The 16,684-nt window shown below is 49.0% G+C and overlaps 1 protein-coding gene across 1 annotated transcript in view; it reads right to left on the reverse strand.

The window, feature by feature from the left end:
- CFAP99 (cilia and flagella associated protein 99) overlaps positions 1-16,684 on the reverse strand; it is a 60,458-nt gene that overhangs the window by 31,056 nt on the left and 12,718 nt on the right. Inside the window, exons 5-7 of the mRNA XM_072126194.1 lie at positions 14,706-14,818; positions 10,671-10,845; positions 8,522-8,602 (exon numbers count right to left, since the gene is read on the reverse strand). Of these exons, the coding sequence (XP_071982295.1) occupies positions 8,522-8,602; positions 10,671-10,845; positions 14,706-14,818 (369 nt within the window). The remainder of the gene's footprint in view (positions 1-8,521; positions 8,603-10,670; positions 10,846-14,705; positions 14,819-16,684) is intronic.

Consider the following 16,684-nt stretch of genomic DNA (forward strand, 5'->3'; position numbering starts at 1 on the left):
TCTCCTCTAGGTGTAGAGGATGCCCCCTGTCTATGGTGATGGTAGAACCTCCTCTCCTCTAGGTGTAGAGGATGTCCCCTGTCTATGGTGATGGTAGAACCTCCTCTCCTCTAGGTGTAGAGGATGCCCCCTGTCTATGGTTGTGATAGAACCGCCTCTCATCTAGGTGTAGAGGATGCCCCCTGTCTGTGGTGATGGTAGAACCACCTCTCCTCTATGTGTAGAGGACGCCCCCTGTCTATGGTGATGGTAGAACCGCCTCTCCTCTAGGTGTAGAGGATGCCCCCTGTCTATGGAGATGGTAGAACCGCCTCTCCTCTAGGTGTAGAGGATGCCCTCTGTCTATGGTGATGGTAGAACCGCCTCTCCTCTAGGTGTAGAGGATGCCCCCTGTCTATGGTGATGGTAGAACTGCTTTTCCTCTAGGTGTAGAGGATGTCCCCTGTCTATGGTTGTGATAGAACCTCCTCTCCTCTAGGTGTAGAGGATGCCCCCTGTCTATGGTGATGGTAGAACCACCTCTCCTCTAGGTGTAGAGGATGTCCCTGTCTATGGTGATGGTAGAACAGCCTCTCCTCTAGGTGTAGAGGATGCCCCCTGTCTATGGTGATGGTAGAATCGCCTCTCCTCTAGGTGTAGAGGATGCTCCCTGTCTATGGTGATGGTAGATCCTCCTCTCCTCTAGGTGTAGAGGATGCCCCCTGTCTATGGTGATGGTAGAACCACCTCTCCTCTAGGTGTAGAGGATGCCCCCTGTCTATGGTGATGGTAGAACAGCCTCTCCTCTAGGTGTAGAGGATGCCCCATGTCTATGGTGATGGTAGAACCGCCTCTCCTCTAGGTGTAGAGGATGTCCCTGTCTATGGTGATGGTAGAACCTCCTCTCCTCTAGGTGTAGAGGATGCCCCCTGTCTATGGTGATGGTAGAACCTCCTCTCCTCTAGGTGTAGAGGATGCCCCCTGTCTATGGTGATGGTAGAACCACCTCTCCTCTAGGTGTAGAGGATGCCCCCTGTCTATGGTGATGGTAGAACCACCTCTCCTCTAGGTGTAGAGGATCCCCCCTGTCTATGGTGATGGTAGAACCTCCTCTCCTCTAGGTGTAGAGGATGTCCCCTGTCTATGGTGATGGTAGAACCTCCTCTCCTCTAGGTGTAGAGGATGCCCCCTATCTATGGTGATGGTAGAACCACCTCTCCTCTAGGTGTAGAGGATCCCCCCTGTCTATGGTGATGGTAGAACCTCCTCTCCTCTAGGTGTAGAGGATGTCCCCTGTCTATGGTGATGGTAGAATCGCCTCTCCTCTAGGTGTAGAGGATGTCCCCTGTCTATGGTGATGGTAGAATCTCCTCTCCTCTAGGTGTAGAGGATGTCCCCTGTCTATGGTGATGGTAGAACCTCCTCTCCTCTAGGTGTAGAGGATGCTCCCTGTCTATGGTGATGGTAGAATCTCCTCTCCTCTAGGTGTAGAGGATGCTCCCTGTCTATGGTGATGGTAGAATCTCCTCTCCTCTAGGTGTAGAGGATGCCCCCTGTCTATGGTGATGGTAGAATCGCCTCTCCTCTAGGTGTAGAGGATGTCCCCTGTCTATGGTGATGGTAGAATCGCCTCTCCTCTAGGTGTAGAGGATGTCCCCTGTCTATGGTGATGGTACAACCTCCTCTCCTCTAGGTGTAGAGGATGTCCCCTGTCTATGGTGATGGTAGAATCGCCTCTCCTCTAGGTGTAGAGGATGTCCCCTGTCTATGGTGATGGTAGAATCTCCTCTCCTCTAGGTGTAGAGGATGTCCCCTGTCTATGGTGATGGTAGAATCTCCTCTCCTCTAGGTGTAGAGGATGTCCCCTGTCTATGGTGATGGTAGAATCTCCTCTCCTCTAGGTGTAGAGGATGTCCCCTGTCTATGGTGATGGTAGAACCGCCTCCCCTCTAGGTGTAGCGGATGCCCCCTGTCTATGGTGATGGTAGATCCTCCTCTCCTCTAGGTGTAGAGGATGCCCCCTGTCTATGGTGATGGTAGAACCTCCTCTCCTCTAGGTGTAGAGGATGCCCCCTGTCTATGGTGATGGTAGAACCGCCTCTCCTCTAGGTGTAGTGGATTCCCCCTGTCTATAGTGATGGTAGAACCTCCTCTCCTCTAGGTGTAGAGGATGTCCCCTGTCTATGGTGATGGTAGAATCTCCTCTCCTCTAGGTGTAGAGGATGCCCCCTGTCTATGGTGATGGTAGAATCGCCTCTCCTCTAGGTGTAGAGGATGTCCCCTGTCTATGGTGATGGTAGAATCGCCTCTCCTCTAGGTGTAGAGGATGTCCCCTGTCTATGGTGATGGTAGAACCGCCTCTCCTCTAGGTGTAGAGGATGTCCCCTGTCTATGGTGATGGTAGAATCGCCTCTCCTCTAGGTGTAGAGGATGCCTCCTTGTCCTGGTCACAGGCCTAGTTATATATGAGGTCTCCCCTCAGCCGTCTATTTTCTAAACTGAATAATCCCAAATTTTGTAATCTGTCACTGTATCACAGTCCCCTATTAATCTTGGTTGCTCTCCTCTGCACCTGTTCCAGTTCTAAAAATGTTCTTTTTATACACTGGTGCCGAAAACTGTACACAATATTCCATGTGTGGTCTGACCAGGGATTTATCTATTCCTCTCTTGATACATCCCATAATTTTATTTGCTTTACTAGCAGCTGCCTGGCTCTGGTCACTAAAATTATGTTCACCATCCACCAATACCCCACCGGTGTTGTTTTAAGGCTGAAAGTAATTGAGGGGGGAAAAAATCACAACTGATGACAGAGCAAAATTGGAACATAACCTAATTATACACAAAAAAAACCCGCCCTATCCTGCGACTTCTGATTTGTCCAGTAGATGGCATAGCTCTTACAGTATCTACTTTATATCTGGATGACAATGTACTGCAATACATGACAAGGCACAAGGTGAAGAATGCAGCAACAAAGGAGTTATGGGGTATTTATGGGGTATTTCTCAATTATACTATCCTGTAGGGGCAGTTTTTTGATGATGCTGTGATTACCTCTATTATTGCTGCTGCTGTGTTATCTCCAATACATCAGGTTAGGCCAGAATCTGGATACTGATCATATGGACGCAGTAACAGTGCCTCCCAGCACTGCTATCCTGCACCTCCCTGAACTGCTATCCTGTACCTACCTGCACTGGTATCCTGCACCTCCCTGCACTGCTGCCCTGCACCTCCCTGCACTGCTGTCCTGCACCTCCCTGCACTGCTGTACTGCACCTCCCCGCACTGCTGTCCTGCACCTCCCTGCACTGCCGTCCTGCACCTCCCTGCACTGCCGTCCTGAACCTCCCCGCACTGCCGTCCTGAACCTCCCCGCACTGCTGTCCTGCACCTCCCTGCACTGCCGTCCTGAACCTCCCTGCACTGCTGTCCGGCACCTCCCTGCACTGCCGTCCTGAACCTCCCTGCACTGCTGTCCTGCACCTCCCTGCACTACTATCCTGCACTGTTGTCCTGCACCTCCCTGCACTGCTATCCTGCACCCACCTGCACTGCTATCCTGCACTGCCGCCCTGTACTGCACCTCCCTGCACTGCTGTCCTGCACCTCCCTGCACTGCTGCCCTGAACCTCCCTGCACTGCTGTCCTGCACCTCCCTGCACTGCTGTCCTGCACCTCCCTGCACTGCTATCCAGCACCCACCTGCACTGCTATCCTGCACTGCTGCCCTGTACCTCCCAGCACTGCACCTTCCTGCACTGCTGTCCTGCACCTCCCTGCACTGCTATCCTGCACCTCCCCGCACTGCTGTCCTGCACCTCCCTGCACTGCTATCCTGCACTGTTGTCCTAAACCTCCCAGCACTGCTCTCCTGCACCTCCCTGCACTGCTATCCAGCACCCACCTGCACTGCTATCCTGCACTGCTGCCCTGTACCTCCCAGCACTGCACCTCCCTGCACTGCTGCCCTGCACCTCCCTGCACTGCTGTCCTGCACCTCCCTGCACTGCTATCCTGCACCTCCCCGCACTGCTGTCCTGCACCTCCCTGCACTGCTATCCTGCACTGCCGCCCTGTACTGCACCTCCCTGCACTGCTGCCCTGCACCTCCCTGCACTGCTGCCCTGCACCTCCCTGCACTGCTGTCCTGCACCTCTCTGCACTGCTATCCAGCACCCACTTGCACTGCTATCCTGCACTGTTGCCCTGTACCTCCCAGCACTGCAGCTCCCTGCACTGCTGCCCTGCACCTCCCTGCACTGCTGCCCTGCATCTCCCTGCACTGCTGCCCTGCACCTCCCTGCACTACTGTCCTGCACCTCCCCGCACTGTTGTCCTGCACCTCCCCGCACTGCTATCCTGCACCCACCTGCACTGCACCTCCCTGCACTGCTGTCCTGCACCTCCCTGCACTGCTGCCTTGCACCTCCCTGCACTGCTGTCCTGCACTGGTATCCTGCACTGGTATCCTGCACCCACCTGCACTGCTATCCTGCACTGCTGCCCTGCACCTCCCTGCACTGCTATCCTGCACCTCCCTGCACTGCTGTCCTGCACCTCCCTGCACTGCTGTCCTGCACCTCCCTGCACTGCTGTCCTGCACCTCCCTGCACTGCTGTCCTGCACCTCCCTGCACTGCTGTCCTGCACCTCTCTGCACTGCTGTCCTGCACCTCCCTGCACTGCTGTCCTGCACCTCTCTGCACTGCTGTCCTGCACCTCCCTGCACTGCTGTCCTGCACCTCTCTGCACTGCTATCCAGCACCCACTTGCACTGCTATCCTGCACTGTTGCCCTGTACCTCCCAGCACTGCAGCTCCCTGCACTGCTGCCCTGCACCTCCCTGCACTGCTGCCCTGCATCTCCCTGCACTGCTGCCCTGCACCTCCCTGCACTACTGTCCTGCACCTCCCCGCACTGTTGTCCTGCACCTCCCCGCACTGCTATCCTGCACCCACCTGCACTGCACCTCCCTGCACTGCTGTCCTGCACCTCCCTGCACTGCTGCCTTGCACCTCCCTGCACTGCTGTCCTGCACTGGTATCCTGCACTGGTATCCTGCACCCACCTGCACTGCTATCCTGCACTGCTGCCCTGCACCTCCCTGCACTGCTATCCTGCACCTCCCTGCACTGCTGTCCTGCACCTCCCTGCACTGCTGTCCTGCACCTCCCTGCACTGCTGTCCTGCACCTCCCTGCACTGCTGTCCTGCACCTCCCTGCACTGCTGTCCTGCACCTCCCTGCACTGCTGTCCTGCACCTCTCTGCACTGCTGTCCTGCACCTCCCTGCACTGCTGTCCTGCACCTCTCTGCACTGCTGTCCTGCACCTCCCCGCACTGCTGTCCTGCACCTCCCCGCACTGCTGTCCTGCACCTCCCTGCACTGCTGTCCTGCACCTCTCTTCACTGCTGTCCTGCACCTCCCTGCACTGCCGTCCTGAACCTCCCCGCACTGCTGTCCTGCACCTCCCTGCACTGCTATCCTACACCTCCCAGCACTGCTGTCCTGCACCTCCCTGCACTGCTGTCCTGCACCTCCCTGCACTGCTGTCCTGCACCTCCCCGCACTGCTATCCTGCACCTCCCCGCACTGCTATCCTGCACCTCCCCCCACTGCTGTCCTGCACCTCCCTGCACTGCTGTCCTGCACCTCCCTGCACTGCTGTCCTGCACCTCCCTGCACTGCTGCATATTAGCATATAATACAGCTACCATATGCACCATATACCACTACCTCGTACAGCTATACTACATGTTTCTGTATTATTATATAATAGCTGTAGCCACCAGCATTGTCCAAAATCTATAACAAAATAGAATGGGTTAACAAACAATATTTTATATCTACTAATCTATCTCTGTATTTATATCTAGCTCTATGGGGGTCATTCGTGGCCGAATGAAAACCCAACAGATTCGGAAAAACCGCCGCATTTAAAAAAAAATGTTTGGGGAAAATTGCACTTACCTTCACTCAGCCTGGGCTCGGTGTATTCCAGTGCGTTCCGATGCTCTTCAGCACAGCAGCGCCACCTGGTGGACGTCGGAGGAACTACCTTAATAAATCCCGGCCGGACCCGAATCCACCGCAGAGAACGCGCCGCTGGATCGCGAATGGGCCGGGTAAGTAAATCTGCCCCATTGTTCCCTGGTGATGTCACTGTCAATGGTGACCTCCCAGAGTGTGCGCTCAGCAGGGGACAGGGGAGGGATGCAATACTTTGCATCCATCCCCCATTGCTCCATTTTTCCATCCAGTATTCCCCACAGCAACATATTCCAGGCAGACGGAGGCAAAAAGGAGGCATCTAATGTATTTATAAATTGTGATATCAATGTAGCCTGTTCCTGTTGTGCCATCCTTTAGGGCAGTGGTGGCGAACCTATGGCACGCCAGATGCGGCACTCAGAGCCCTTTCTGTGGGCACCCGGACCATCTCCCCAGCACACCAGACAGAACTCAAAGAATCTTCCTGCAGTTCCAAGCAACTTAAAAGATGCGGCTTACAGTCATATATTAAAGTGATACTTACTTTGTTACTAGGGAATGTAGGAAGATGGAGAATGGGTAGACAGGGCTGAATTATCTCTGGAGGACCTTCTGCTGGCCCCACAATTCTCTGTGTACAGAGGGACACTGGAAAGAAGCTAAAATGATGCAAATTTCCTCAGGAGGCCAATATGATCGAACGTTGTTGAGGAACAGTAAGCAATAAGATACTGCTTTCATTTTTGGTTGGCATGCAGTTTTGGTTGGCATGCATTTTTGGTTGGCATGCAGTTTTGGTTGGCATGCAGTTTTGGTTGGCATGCAGTTTTGGTTGGCTTGCAGTTTAGGCACTCGGCCACTAAAAGGTTCGCCGTCACTGCTTTAGGGGGAGCTATATATAGGTGGTCAGCGTGCTGGGTGGGTAAGCAGGTAAGTGACAATCCCTGTAAACAGCTGAGGTGTCTGTGCATTGTGTGACATGGGCTGGATCATGCTGCATGGACAGTTTCTCTCCAGGCTATCGGCGATCACATTAAAGGGAGTGTTGCTATTGACAGCCTTTATAAAGAGAACAATTGTCCTTGCAGCGCTCCCCGGCATGACTCCGTTTATCACATATGCTGACACATTACAAAAGAGACAATGACAAGACACTGCCAAAATAATTACCAGGGAGAGGAATGCCGGGCATGTGGCACCATGGTGTTCAGCGCCAGGCGCTAATGTCTGTCTTTAACAGACATTCCAACCTATAAAACTTATTGCTCAGTGGTTAGCTTTACAGCCTTGCAGCGTTGGGGTCCTGGGTTCAGGTCCCATCAAGGTCAACATCTGTAAAGAGTTTGTATGTTCTCTCCGTGTTTGCGTGGGTTTCACTGGGTCCTCCGGTTTCCTCCCACACTCCAAAACATACTGGTAGGTGATTAGATTGTGAGCTCCAAGGGAACAGAAACTGATTTGGCAAGCTCCGTGTAATCTGAATTATTATTATTTTTATAGTTATGTCCTTGTCAGAAATAAACAGCACATGCCATGATGCTGGGCAAACCATTGCAGCTTTTGCAGCGGGAGCTAAGATTTTGAAAGTAATATTAAGGATTTGTTTTTAGGGTAGAATATTAATATTAGTATGGCTTCAATCCAAAACTTGACACCCCCAACCATCAGCTGTGAAGAGAAAGTAAGCGTTGCTGCCTCTTCACAGTCTACTCCATACATTGCATAGTGGCCGTTCTTAGTATTACAGCTCAGTCCTATTCACTCGGACAGGACGGTGCGGCCACCAGATACATGGATGTGATCAGATACATAATGGATCACTGTGACCGCTGGTCGGGTGTGAACCTTATCAGTCAGAAAGGTCTTCAATAATGAAATCTCAAAATAAATTTCAATGAAAAAAATTATACACTGTATCCCCTGACAACATGACTGAACAAATAGGCAGGCTTAGGTTCCATAGCTGTAGCTATAAGAAATACAGATGTAGAAGATGTACCGCAGCCCTAATTGTAGAATGGGGGACAAAGACAAAACAATCTCGGCCACTGGGAAGACACCAGACTTAAAAATGGCACATGGTGGGGGTCCCCGTGACTATCCCCATGCCCCTCCCATGCACAGTGCTTTCTCTCTTAAAGAGAAAACCCTTTTAACAAGTTTGGCTTATGTTAAGAACACTTATGTACTACAAGGCATAAAGTTGCTCCTTCAAAAACTTTCATACATTCTTATGACAGAGAGTTTCAAAATCTTACAACTCTTACCAGTGGTGTAACTAGAAGCTGATGGGCCCCAGAGCAAAGTCTGTGCCAGGCCCCCGACTATAATGTATGGTTTATAGTGTTAGTCTTCTCATATGGGAAAGTGACACAATAAACCTCTTGGGCCCAGGTGCGATCGCAACCTCTGCTCCCCCTCAAGTTACGCCCCTGACTCTTACAGGTAAAACCTTTTCTGTATCTTCTCTCATGGATTTGAGGGGAGTATCCAATAACCCTACTACCCAAATCATAAAAGTTCTGATGATCTGAATGTTGTACCTCTGCCTTCTGACGATTCTTCAGTTTCTTTCCTTGGAGAAGTTCTTGCTCCTTCGGACCTTTGTACATGCTCCCTGGGACCTGCGTTACAGAAGTACAGGTGGACATTTACAATGGCCTTTCCAGTAAATACACAAATAGTCACGGATGGTGAAGATATCCTTCTATTTCCAGCGGCTCAGCCATTATCCATTGAACTTTCCATTCCATTCAATTATGAAGATCCCTCCTGTGTATGATCCATCTCATCCTCTGCTCTGGCTTTTGCATGCATGAGTTTGAAATTTTTGCACAAAATTAAGACTAGTATTCTTATTAACACAATGGCAGACTATCCTGATAGCTATAGGATAGATGTTATATAGATAGATATGAGATAGGTATGAGGTAGAATGTGAGAAAATTGTTGGAAACTGCAGAACACAGCGCTCAGGTATCTCCAACACACCCATTCACTATCTATAAGAGTCCTGGAAATACCCGAACTCTGTGCTCAGCAATGTCCACCTAACCATTACATCTGAATGGAGTAGCAGGACACATCCTAACCTGATACCAATTGGTGAGAACAAGATTGCCGGGGGAGGGGGGTCCTATTCTCCTCCTGTAGATAGGGGATAACTTAAATAGTTTGTAATGGAGAAGCAGGGCACATTAACACAGTTACCCCATTCTCATGTTTGTTGGACCCTGTAAGTAGGGCCATTATGTTCAGATAATTACACTGTGAATGATTAATGGTTCCAGGACAATTGATGGCTGATTGGGATTGGGTCTGACCCTTTTTAATCCTCCGCCCCGGATGACTCTTCTCAGGTCTATAAATGACTAGCTGTAGCCCCAGGTGTTGCCCAAGATAAATAACTACTCTTAGCTATAACTGCAGTCATCTGAGATGATCTAACGGTCGATAGATGATTGCAGATCTGGGTGTGACTGGAGTATATAATGACAAGGATACGACTGCGGCTCTGGATGTGACTGGAGTATCTGTCTGTATCCCTATCCATTTTACCTGACACATAAGCGTCTTATACTCATTGCCTATAGTAACCAATCACAGCTCAGAGCTCATATTAATGACTTGTGGCAAAAAAGAAACTGAGTTGTGATTGGTTGCTAGAAGCTGAGCTGTTAATGGTTTCTAACTGCCACAGACAATGGGGGTCATTTACTAAAGGCCCGATTCGCGTTTTCCCGACGTGTTACGCGAATATTTCCGATTTGCGCCGATTGTACCTGAATTGCCCCGGGATTGTGGCGCACGTGATCGGATTGTGGCGCATCGGCGCCGGCATGCGCGCGACGGAAATCGGGGGGCGTGGCCGAACGGAAAAACCGCCGCATTTAAAAACCGAAAAAGTGTCGCTTGGGGAGCGCTTACCTTCACTTGGTCCGAGGTGGTGAATTCCGGCGCGATGAGATGACTTTCAGCGCAGCAGCGCCACCTGGTGGACGGCGGAAGAACTACATTCATAAATCCCGGCCGGACCCGAATGCAGAGCAGAGAACGCGCCGCTGGATCGCGACTGGACCGGGTAAGTAAATGGGCCCCATTGGCTCCTGTATATGGTGATTAATAAGTGTATTTTGGAAAGTGCAGGGTGAAAATTTTGACTCACGACCTAGTGGCTGTGCAAAATTTGGTGATTTCTATAGGCGGCGGTGCAGATTCCATTAGCGTACACACATACACATACACACATACACTCAGCTTTATATATTAGATAACCGTCATGCTCTGATACAATGGGGCCCATTTACTAAGGGTCTGCACACCGCATTTACGTTGGATTTCCCGACTGTGTCCGATTTGCGCCGCATTTACCAGGGTTTTTGACGCACGCAATTGGATTTTGGCGCAATCACGTCGACTTGCATGCGACACAAATCGGAGCCGTGGCCGTTGGACAACCCGATGGATTCTGACTAAGCGCAGGCTTTAAAACTGAAATTGTGTCGCAAGACAATGCACTCACATGCACCGGGAAGAAGAAGGTGAACTCCGGCAGACCTGAGCGGGGAAGCGACACATGCAGGAAATTGGACGCACGATCTTAGTGAATTGCGGCAGCTCCGAACAACGCACCTCGGGGGTCGCGATGGGACAGGTAAGTGCCCCAATGTCTCACAGGTGATGACTACTTACCGGTTGGTGCGGTTTCTGGAGGGGTATTTTCTGCGGTACCGGTATAGTTCTGGGCTTCGGCTTTGTTAGACTAAACTCCTTCACCTCTGTCACTTTAGAACCTTTTACTGAGTTTGTAGCATTCGCCATCTTACTCTCTATGGCATCTAACAGATCCAGGACCTCGGGTTGCCATCTAATACAAAAAAGTGGCACACATTCATTGCGGGATACAACATAAGGTGTCGTCTATGACAGATGCAGCATGTGCAATAAATACATCCAGTTAGTGGAGCTGTAGGAACATCAGAGAAGTAATGATATGTAACATGAAAACATCTGGAAAACAATGAAAATCATTAGCGATACACACAATAGCTGCAGGAATATCAGATTTCTCTTGTAAATGTGTGTATAGCTCAATATGCCAGCTATGCTGCTATAGGATGAAAATGATAGAGGCTACGGTGCGAGTCTGGATGGGGGATTTATCCCGTTCTTAAAGGGGTTCGTCCACTTTCTACAAATAATTGATATTGTTTGTGTAATGAAAAGTTATACAATTTACTTCCTTTTATATACCAATATACTTCATGTATCAATTCCTTATGGTTTTCTAAATCTCTGCTTGCTGTCATTCGACAAGAAGGATCACTGCGTATTTAGTGTGGATAAAAACCGGTCCCTGGTCATGTGATGTCACACAGGTGCACAACTTGTTATAGAGTCATGTAATGTGACATAGGTGCACAGCTCCTTAAATCCCTGGTCATGTGATGTCATACAGGTGGACAGCTCCTTATATCCCTGGTCATGTGATGTCTCACAGGTGCACAGCTTGTTATATCCCTAGTCATGTGATGTCACACAAGTGCACAACTTTTTATATCCCTGGTCATGTGATGTCACACAGGTGCACAACTTGTTATATCCCTGGTCATGTGATGTCACACAGGTGCACAACTTGTTATATCGCTGGTCATGTGATGTCACACAGGTGCACAACTTGTTATATCCCTGGTCATGTGATGTCACACAGGTGCACAGCTCGTTATATCCCTGGTCATGTGATGGTACACAGGTGCACAGCTTGTTATATCCCTAGTCATGTAATGTGACACAGGTGCACAGTTCATTATATCCCTGGTCATGTGATGTCACACAGGTGCATGGCTTGTTACATCCCAGGTCATGTGATATCACACAGGTACACGGCTCGTATATATACCCAGTCATGGGATGTCACAGGTGCACAACTTGCTATATCCCTAGTCATGTAATGTGACACATGTGCAAGGTACGTTATATCCCTGGTCATGTGATGTCACACAAGTGCACGGCTCATTATATCCGTGGTCATGTGATGTTACACAGGTGCACAGCTTGTTATATCGCTGGTCATGTGATGTCACACAAGTGCATGGCTCGTAATATCCCTGGTCATGTTATGTCACACAGGTGCACGGCTCGTTATATCCCTGGTCATGTGATGCTACACGGGTGCACAGCTTGTTATATCCCTGGTCATGTGATGCTACACGGGTGCACAGCTTGTTATATCCCTAGTCATATAATGTGTATTTAGAGAAGGTGGTCTAATCGAATGGCACACTCTGATGCCACAGGTAATGGCGGACTTCCGGAGGCATTAGACTAGTGGCATCAGAGTGCGCCATTCGATTAGACCACCTTCTCTAAATACCCACTATATTTCCTGTATCGTTTTTGGCAAACGACAGACAGGAGATCTCTATCTGAAGCCAGCACCTGCAAAATCTGAACGTAGTGTTGTGCCTACCCTCAGCACAACCACACACGGTGAGCACATTTTCTCTCATACACTGTGACTATTTTCAAAAAAGGTGTTACACTATTAGCGCTCTCTCCCTGTCCTTCCTTGCCACTCTCTACCCCCTATAATGTGACACAGGTGCACAGTTCATTATATCCCTGGTCATGTGATGTCAAACAGGTGCATGGCTCGTTATATCCCAGGTCATGTGATGTCACACAGGTGCACGGCTCTTTATATCCCTGATCATGTGATGGCACACAGGTGCACGGTTCGTTATGTCCCTGGTCATGTGATGTCACACAGGTGAACGGCTCATCATAACACACAGCTCTGATTACTTTCTGTGATATAACAAGCCGTGCACCTTTGTGACATCACATGACCAGGGATATAACGAGCCGTGCACCTTTGTGACATCACATGACCAGGGATATTACGAGCCGTGCACTTGTGTGACATCACATGACCAGGGATATAACGAGCCGTGCACCTTTGTGACATCACATGACCAGGGATATAACGAGCCGTGCACCTTTGTGACATCACATGACCAGGGATATAACGAGCCGTGCACTTGTGTGACATCACATGACCAGGGATATAACGAGCCGTGCACCTTTGTGACATCACATGACCAGGGATATAACGAGCCGTGCACCTTTGTGACATCACATGACAAGGGATATAATAAGCTGTGCACCTGTGTGACATCACATGACGAGGGATATAATAAGCCATGCACCTGTGTGACATCACATGACCAGGGACCGGTGTTTATCCACATGAAGTAAACAATGAAGCTTTTTTTTATAAAATGACAGCAAGCAGATATCTAATGAATTGATACACAAAGCATAATGGAACATTGTGAAACTTTTCGTTATAGAAACACTAACATTTGTCTTCATCATAAAGTTCCAGTTGAAGATCTGATCTGGGAGCTGTTGGATGCTGGACCCAACCAATCTGATATTAAAGATCTATCCTAAAGATCCATGCAAACACTGGGCGCATAGTTGCAGTTGCCTGCAATACCAGACTCAGCCTGCAGAGGATGTGGCGCTGTAGGGAAAACAAAAGCGAACTTCATGATCTTCATTTACAGTGACAAATATATATTTACACATACACTCACCGGCCACTTTATTAGGTACACCATGCTAGTAATGGGTTGGACCCCCTTTTACCTTCAGAACTGCCTCAATTCTTCGTGGCATAGATTCAACAAGGTGCTGGAAGCTCCTCAGAGATTTTGGTCCATATTGACATGATGGCATCACACAGTTGCCGCAGATTTGTCGGCTGCACATCCATGATGCGAATCTCCCGTTCCACCACATCCCAAAGATGCTCTATTGGATTGAGATCTGGTGACTGTGGAGGACATTTGTGTCCAGTGACCTCATTGTCATGTTCAAGAAACCAGTCTGAGATGATTCCAGCTTTATGACATGGCGCATTATCCTGCTGAAAGTAGCCATCAGATGTTACAGGGTACATTGTGCTCATAAAGGGATGGACATGGGCAGCAACAATACTCAGGTAGGCTGTGCCGTTGTACCACGGGGCCCAAAGAGTGCCAAGAAAATATTCCCCACACCATGACACCACCACCAGCAGCCTGAACCGTTGATACAAGGCAGGATGGATCCATGCTTTCATGTTGTTGACGCCAAATTCTGACCCTACCAACCGAATGTCGCAGCAGAAATCGAGACTCATCAGCCCATCTGCCTCAAAGTTCGACGTACTGTGCGTTCAGAGATGCTCTTCTGTCTACCTTGGTTGTAGCGGGTGGCGATTTGAGTCACTGTTGTCTTTCTATCAGCTCGAACCAGTCTGCCCATTCTCCTCTGACCTCTGGCATCAACAAGGCATTTCCGCCCACAGAGCTGCCGCTCACTGGATGTTTTTTCTTTTTCGGACCATTCTCTGTAAACCCTAGAGATGGTTGTGCGTGAAAATCCCAGTAGATCAGCAGTTTCTGAAATACTCAGACCAGCCTTTCTGGCACCAACAACCATGCCACGTTCAAAGGCCTCAAATCACCTTTCTTCCCCATACTGATGCTCGGGAGAACTGCAGGAGATTGTCTTGTCCATGTCTACATGCCTAAATGCACTGAGTTGCCGCCATGTGATTGGCTGATTAGAAATTAAGTGTTAACGAGCAGTTGGACAGGTGTACCTAATAAAGTGGCCGGTGAGTGTATATGTTAGTGTGTATAAGGCTACATATACATTTTATACATTTGCACTCACTTGAGCAATGGATTAATCCAGTTTTCCTTCACATAATTTGAATCGTATATCTGACTCCATTCATCTTTTATCCACGTGTTCAAGTTCAGAACGTTAAAGACAAACCTAAGAAACTGAGAAGACGCGCTCATTAGTATGGCCGCCTCTAGAAGGATATCCACTGACATCGTTGGAAAGTATCATGTGACCGGAGTCTAGATAAACTTTACAAATGACACATATACCCTGTAAGTACATAAGATAAACTATCTTGATCCAGAGTCGCAGTCTGTATTATGTTGCAGAGCTGCATTCACAATTCTGCTGGTTTCTATTGCATTCGTCAAAACTGTGATAATGAGCCTTCTCATGCTCAGCTTACCTAATGTTATCAGTTATAAAGCCTGGTAAGCTTGTAAATCATTCTCTATGCAGGCACTGAACAAGCAGGGAGTGCTGGAATTCAGTATAATGTGTGGGATTCTAAGTACAGGTATGCTGCAATCTAAAAAACGCACCTGTAGCCCCCCACTTCCCCAAGGCCAACCTCTACCCCTGTATCAAGCATCAGGGGTAACAAAGAACAGTGGCTTAGTGGTTAGCAATACAGCCTTTCAGCGCTGGGAATCTGGGTTCAAGTCCCAGGGTCAACATTTGCAAAGAGTTTGTATCTTCTCTCTGTGTTTGCGTGGGTTTCCTCTGGATCCTCCAGTTTCCTCCCACACTCCAAAACATACTGGTAGGTTAATTAGATTGTGAGCCCCATTTGGGACAGGGACTGATCTAACAAACTCTGTGCAGCGCTGTGCAATCTTTGTGCGCTATATAAATAAAGGAATTGTTATTATTAAGACCAACTATCAGCCATGCAGCTAGGGAATCTGAGGGACACGGTGTAAATGGTGATTCAAGCCATTTGTTCCAGGGGGTGTGGAATTTCTTTTCTTTGTTCTTGTGGATATATATATATCTCGTTGTTGAAAGGGAGACCATTGTGAACCATTGTTGAGAGCATTGATTTAATCCAGTCGCGAAGGGTCGGAGAGTGGGAGGACATGCAGAACCTAGCCATTGTTTTCCTGGCAGAGTACAGTGTTTCGGTAGTAAAAGCTTGTTTTGAGGTAGACTGGACTAGTTCCGGGTCCACAACAAGGAGACATAGCTTAGGACCCTCAGAAAATGTTATAGACCCATCCTATCAAACAGGAATTTTCGGACCTGCTCCCAGAAAGCCCTAACCAAAGGGCAGGACTACAGTAGACGTAGGAAAGTATCCGAGGTCTCACAGCACTTAGAGTAAGGGAATCCAGGGCAGAATTTGCCAAATCGAGGCTTCTTCAAGGGAATCGAAGAAACGATCTTGGCTGCCATCCACAATGCGGCTCTAACGGCACTAGATTGTAGCATACTTAAGGTTAGCTTCACTCAGACACTTCTTGCACATATTTTTCTGGAGAACACTGAAAAAGTCCAGAAATATCATAACACCGACATTTGCTACCTTCATATTTCCCCTTTATATAGAAAGTCTAAGGATGGCATATCCTGATCCCAATAGTTTAAGAAATTGGTGAAGAACGTGTGAGGTGGTGCACCAGGTGGAGGTGGAAAAGGGAGTAAGCGGTCGGCCCGTTCTGAGGTAAAGGAAGATGAGAAGCTGTCTTAGCCGTTGGTGGAAATGAGCAGGTTCTCGAGGAAGGTAACAGGGTTGCACCACTCAGTGCGCTCAGGCAGACCAACGAAGCGGAGGTGGCACCTGCATAGGCGGTTTTCCTGTTCCTCAATGTGTTGGGGTGTTAAATAATTATTAATCACAATATTCACTTTTAACATGAAGCCATACACGAGCTGTACACGAGCTGTACACGAGCTGTGACATACACAAGTAGGGATGTACATTACATCCAGCCTAAATATATATGAATACCATATATAGGGACACAGAACGTCCAACATTACAAGACACACCTCTACTAGGGCTATATATGACAGACGGACAG

Source organism: Engystomops pustulosus, chromosome 1 (assembly GCF_040894005.1).
Source record: "Engystomops pustulosus chromosome 1, aEngPut4.maternal, whole genome shotgun sequence".
Lineage (NCBI taxonomy): Eukaryota > Metazoa > Chordata > Amphibia > Anura > Leptodactylidae > Engystomops > Engystomops pustulosus.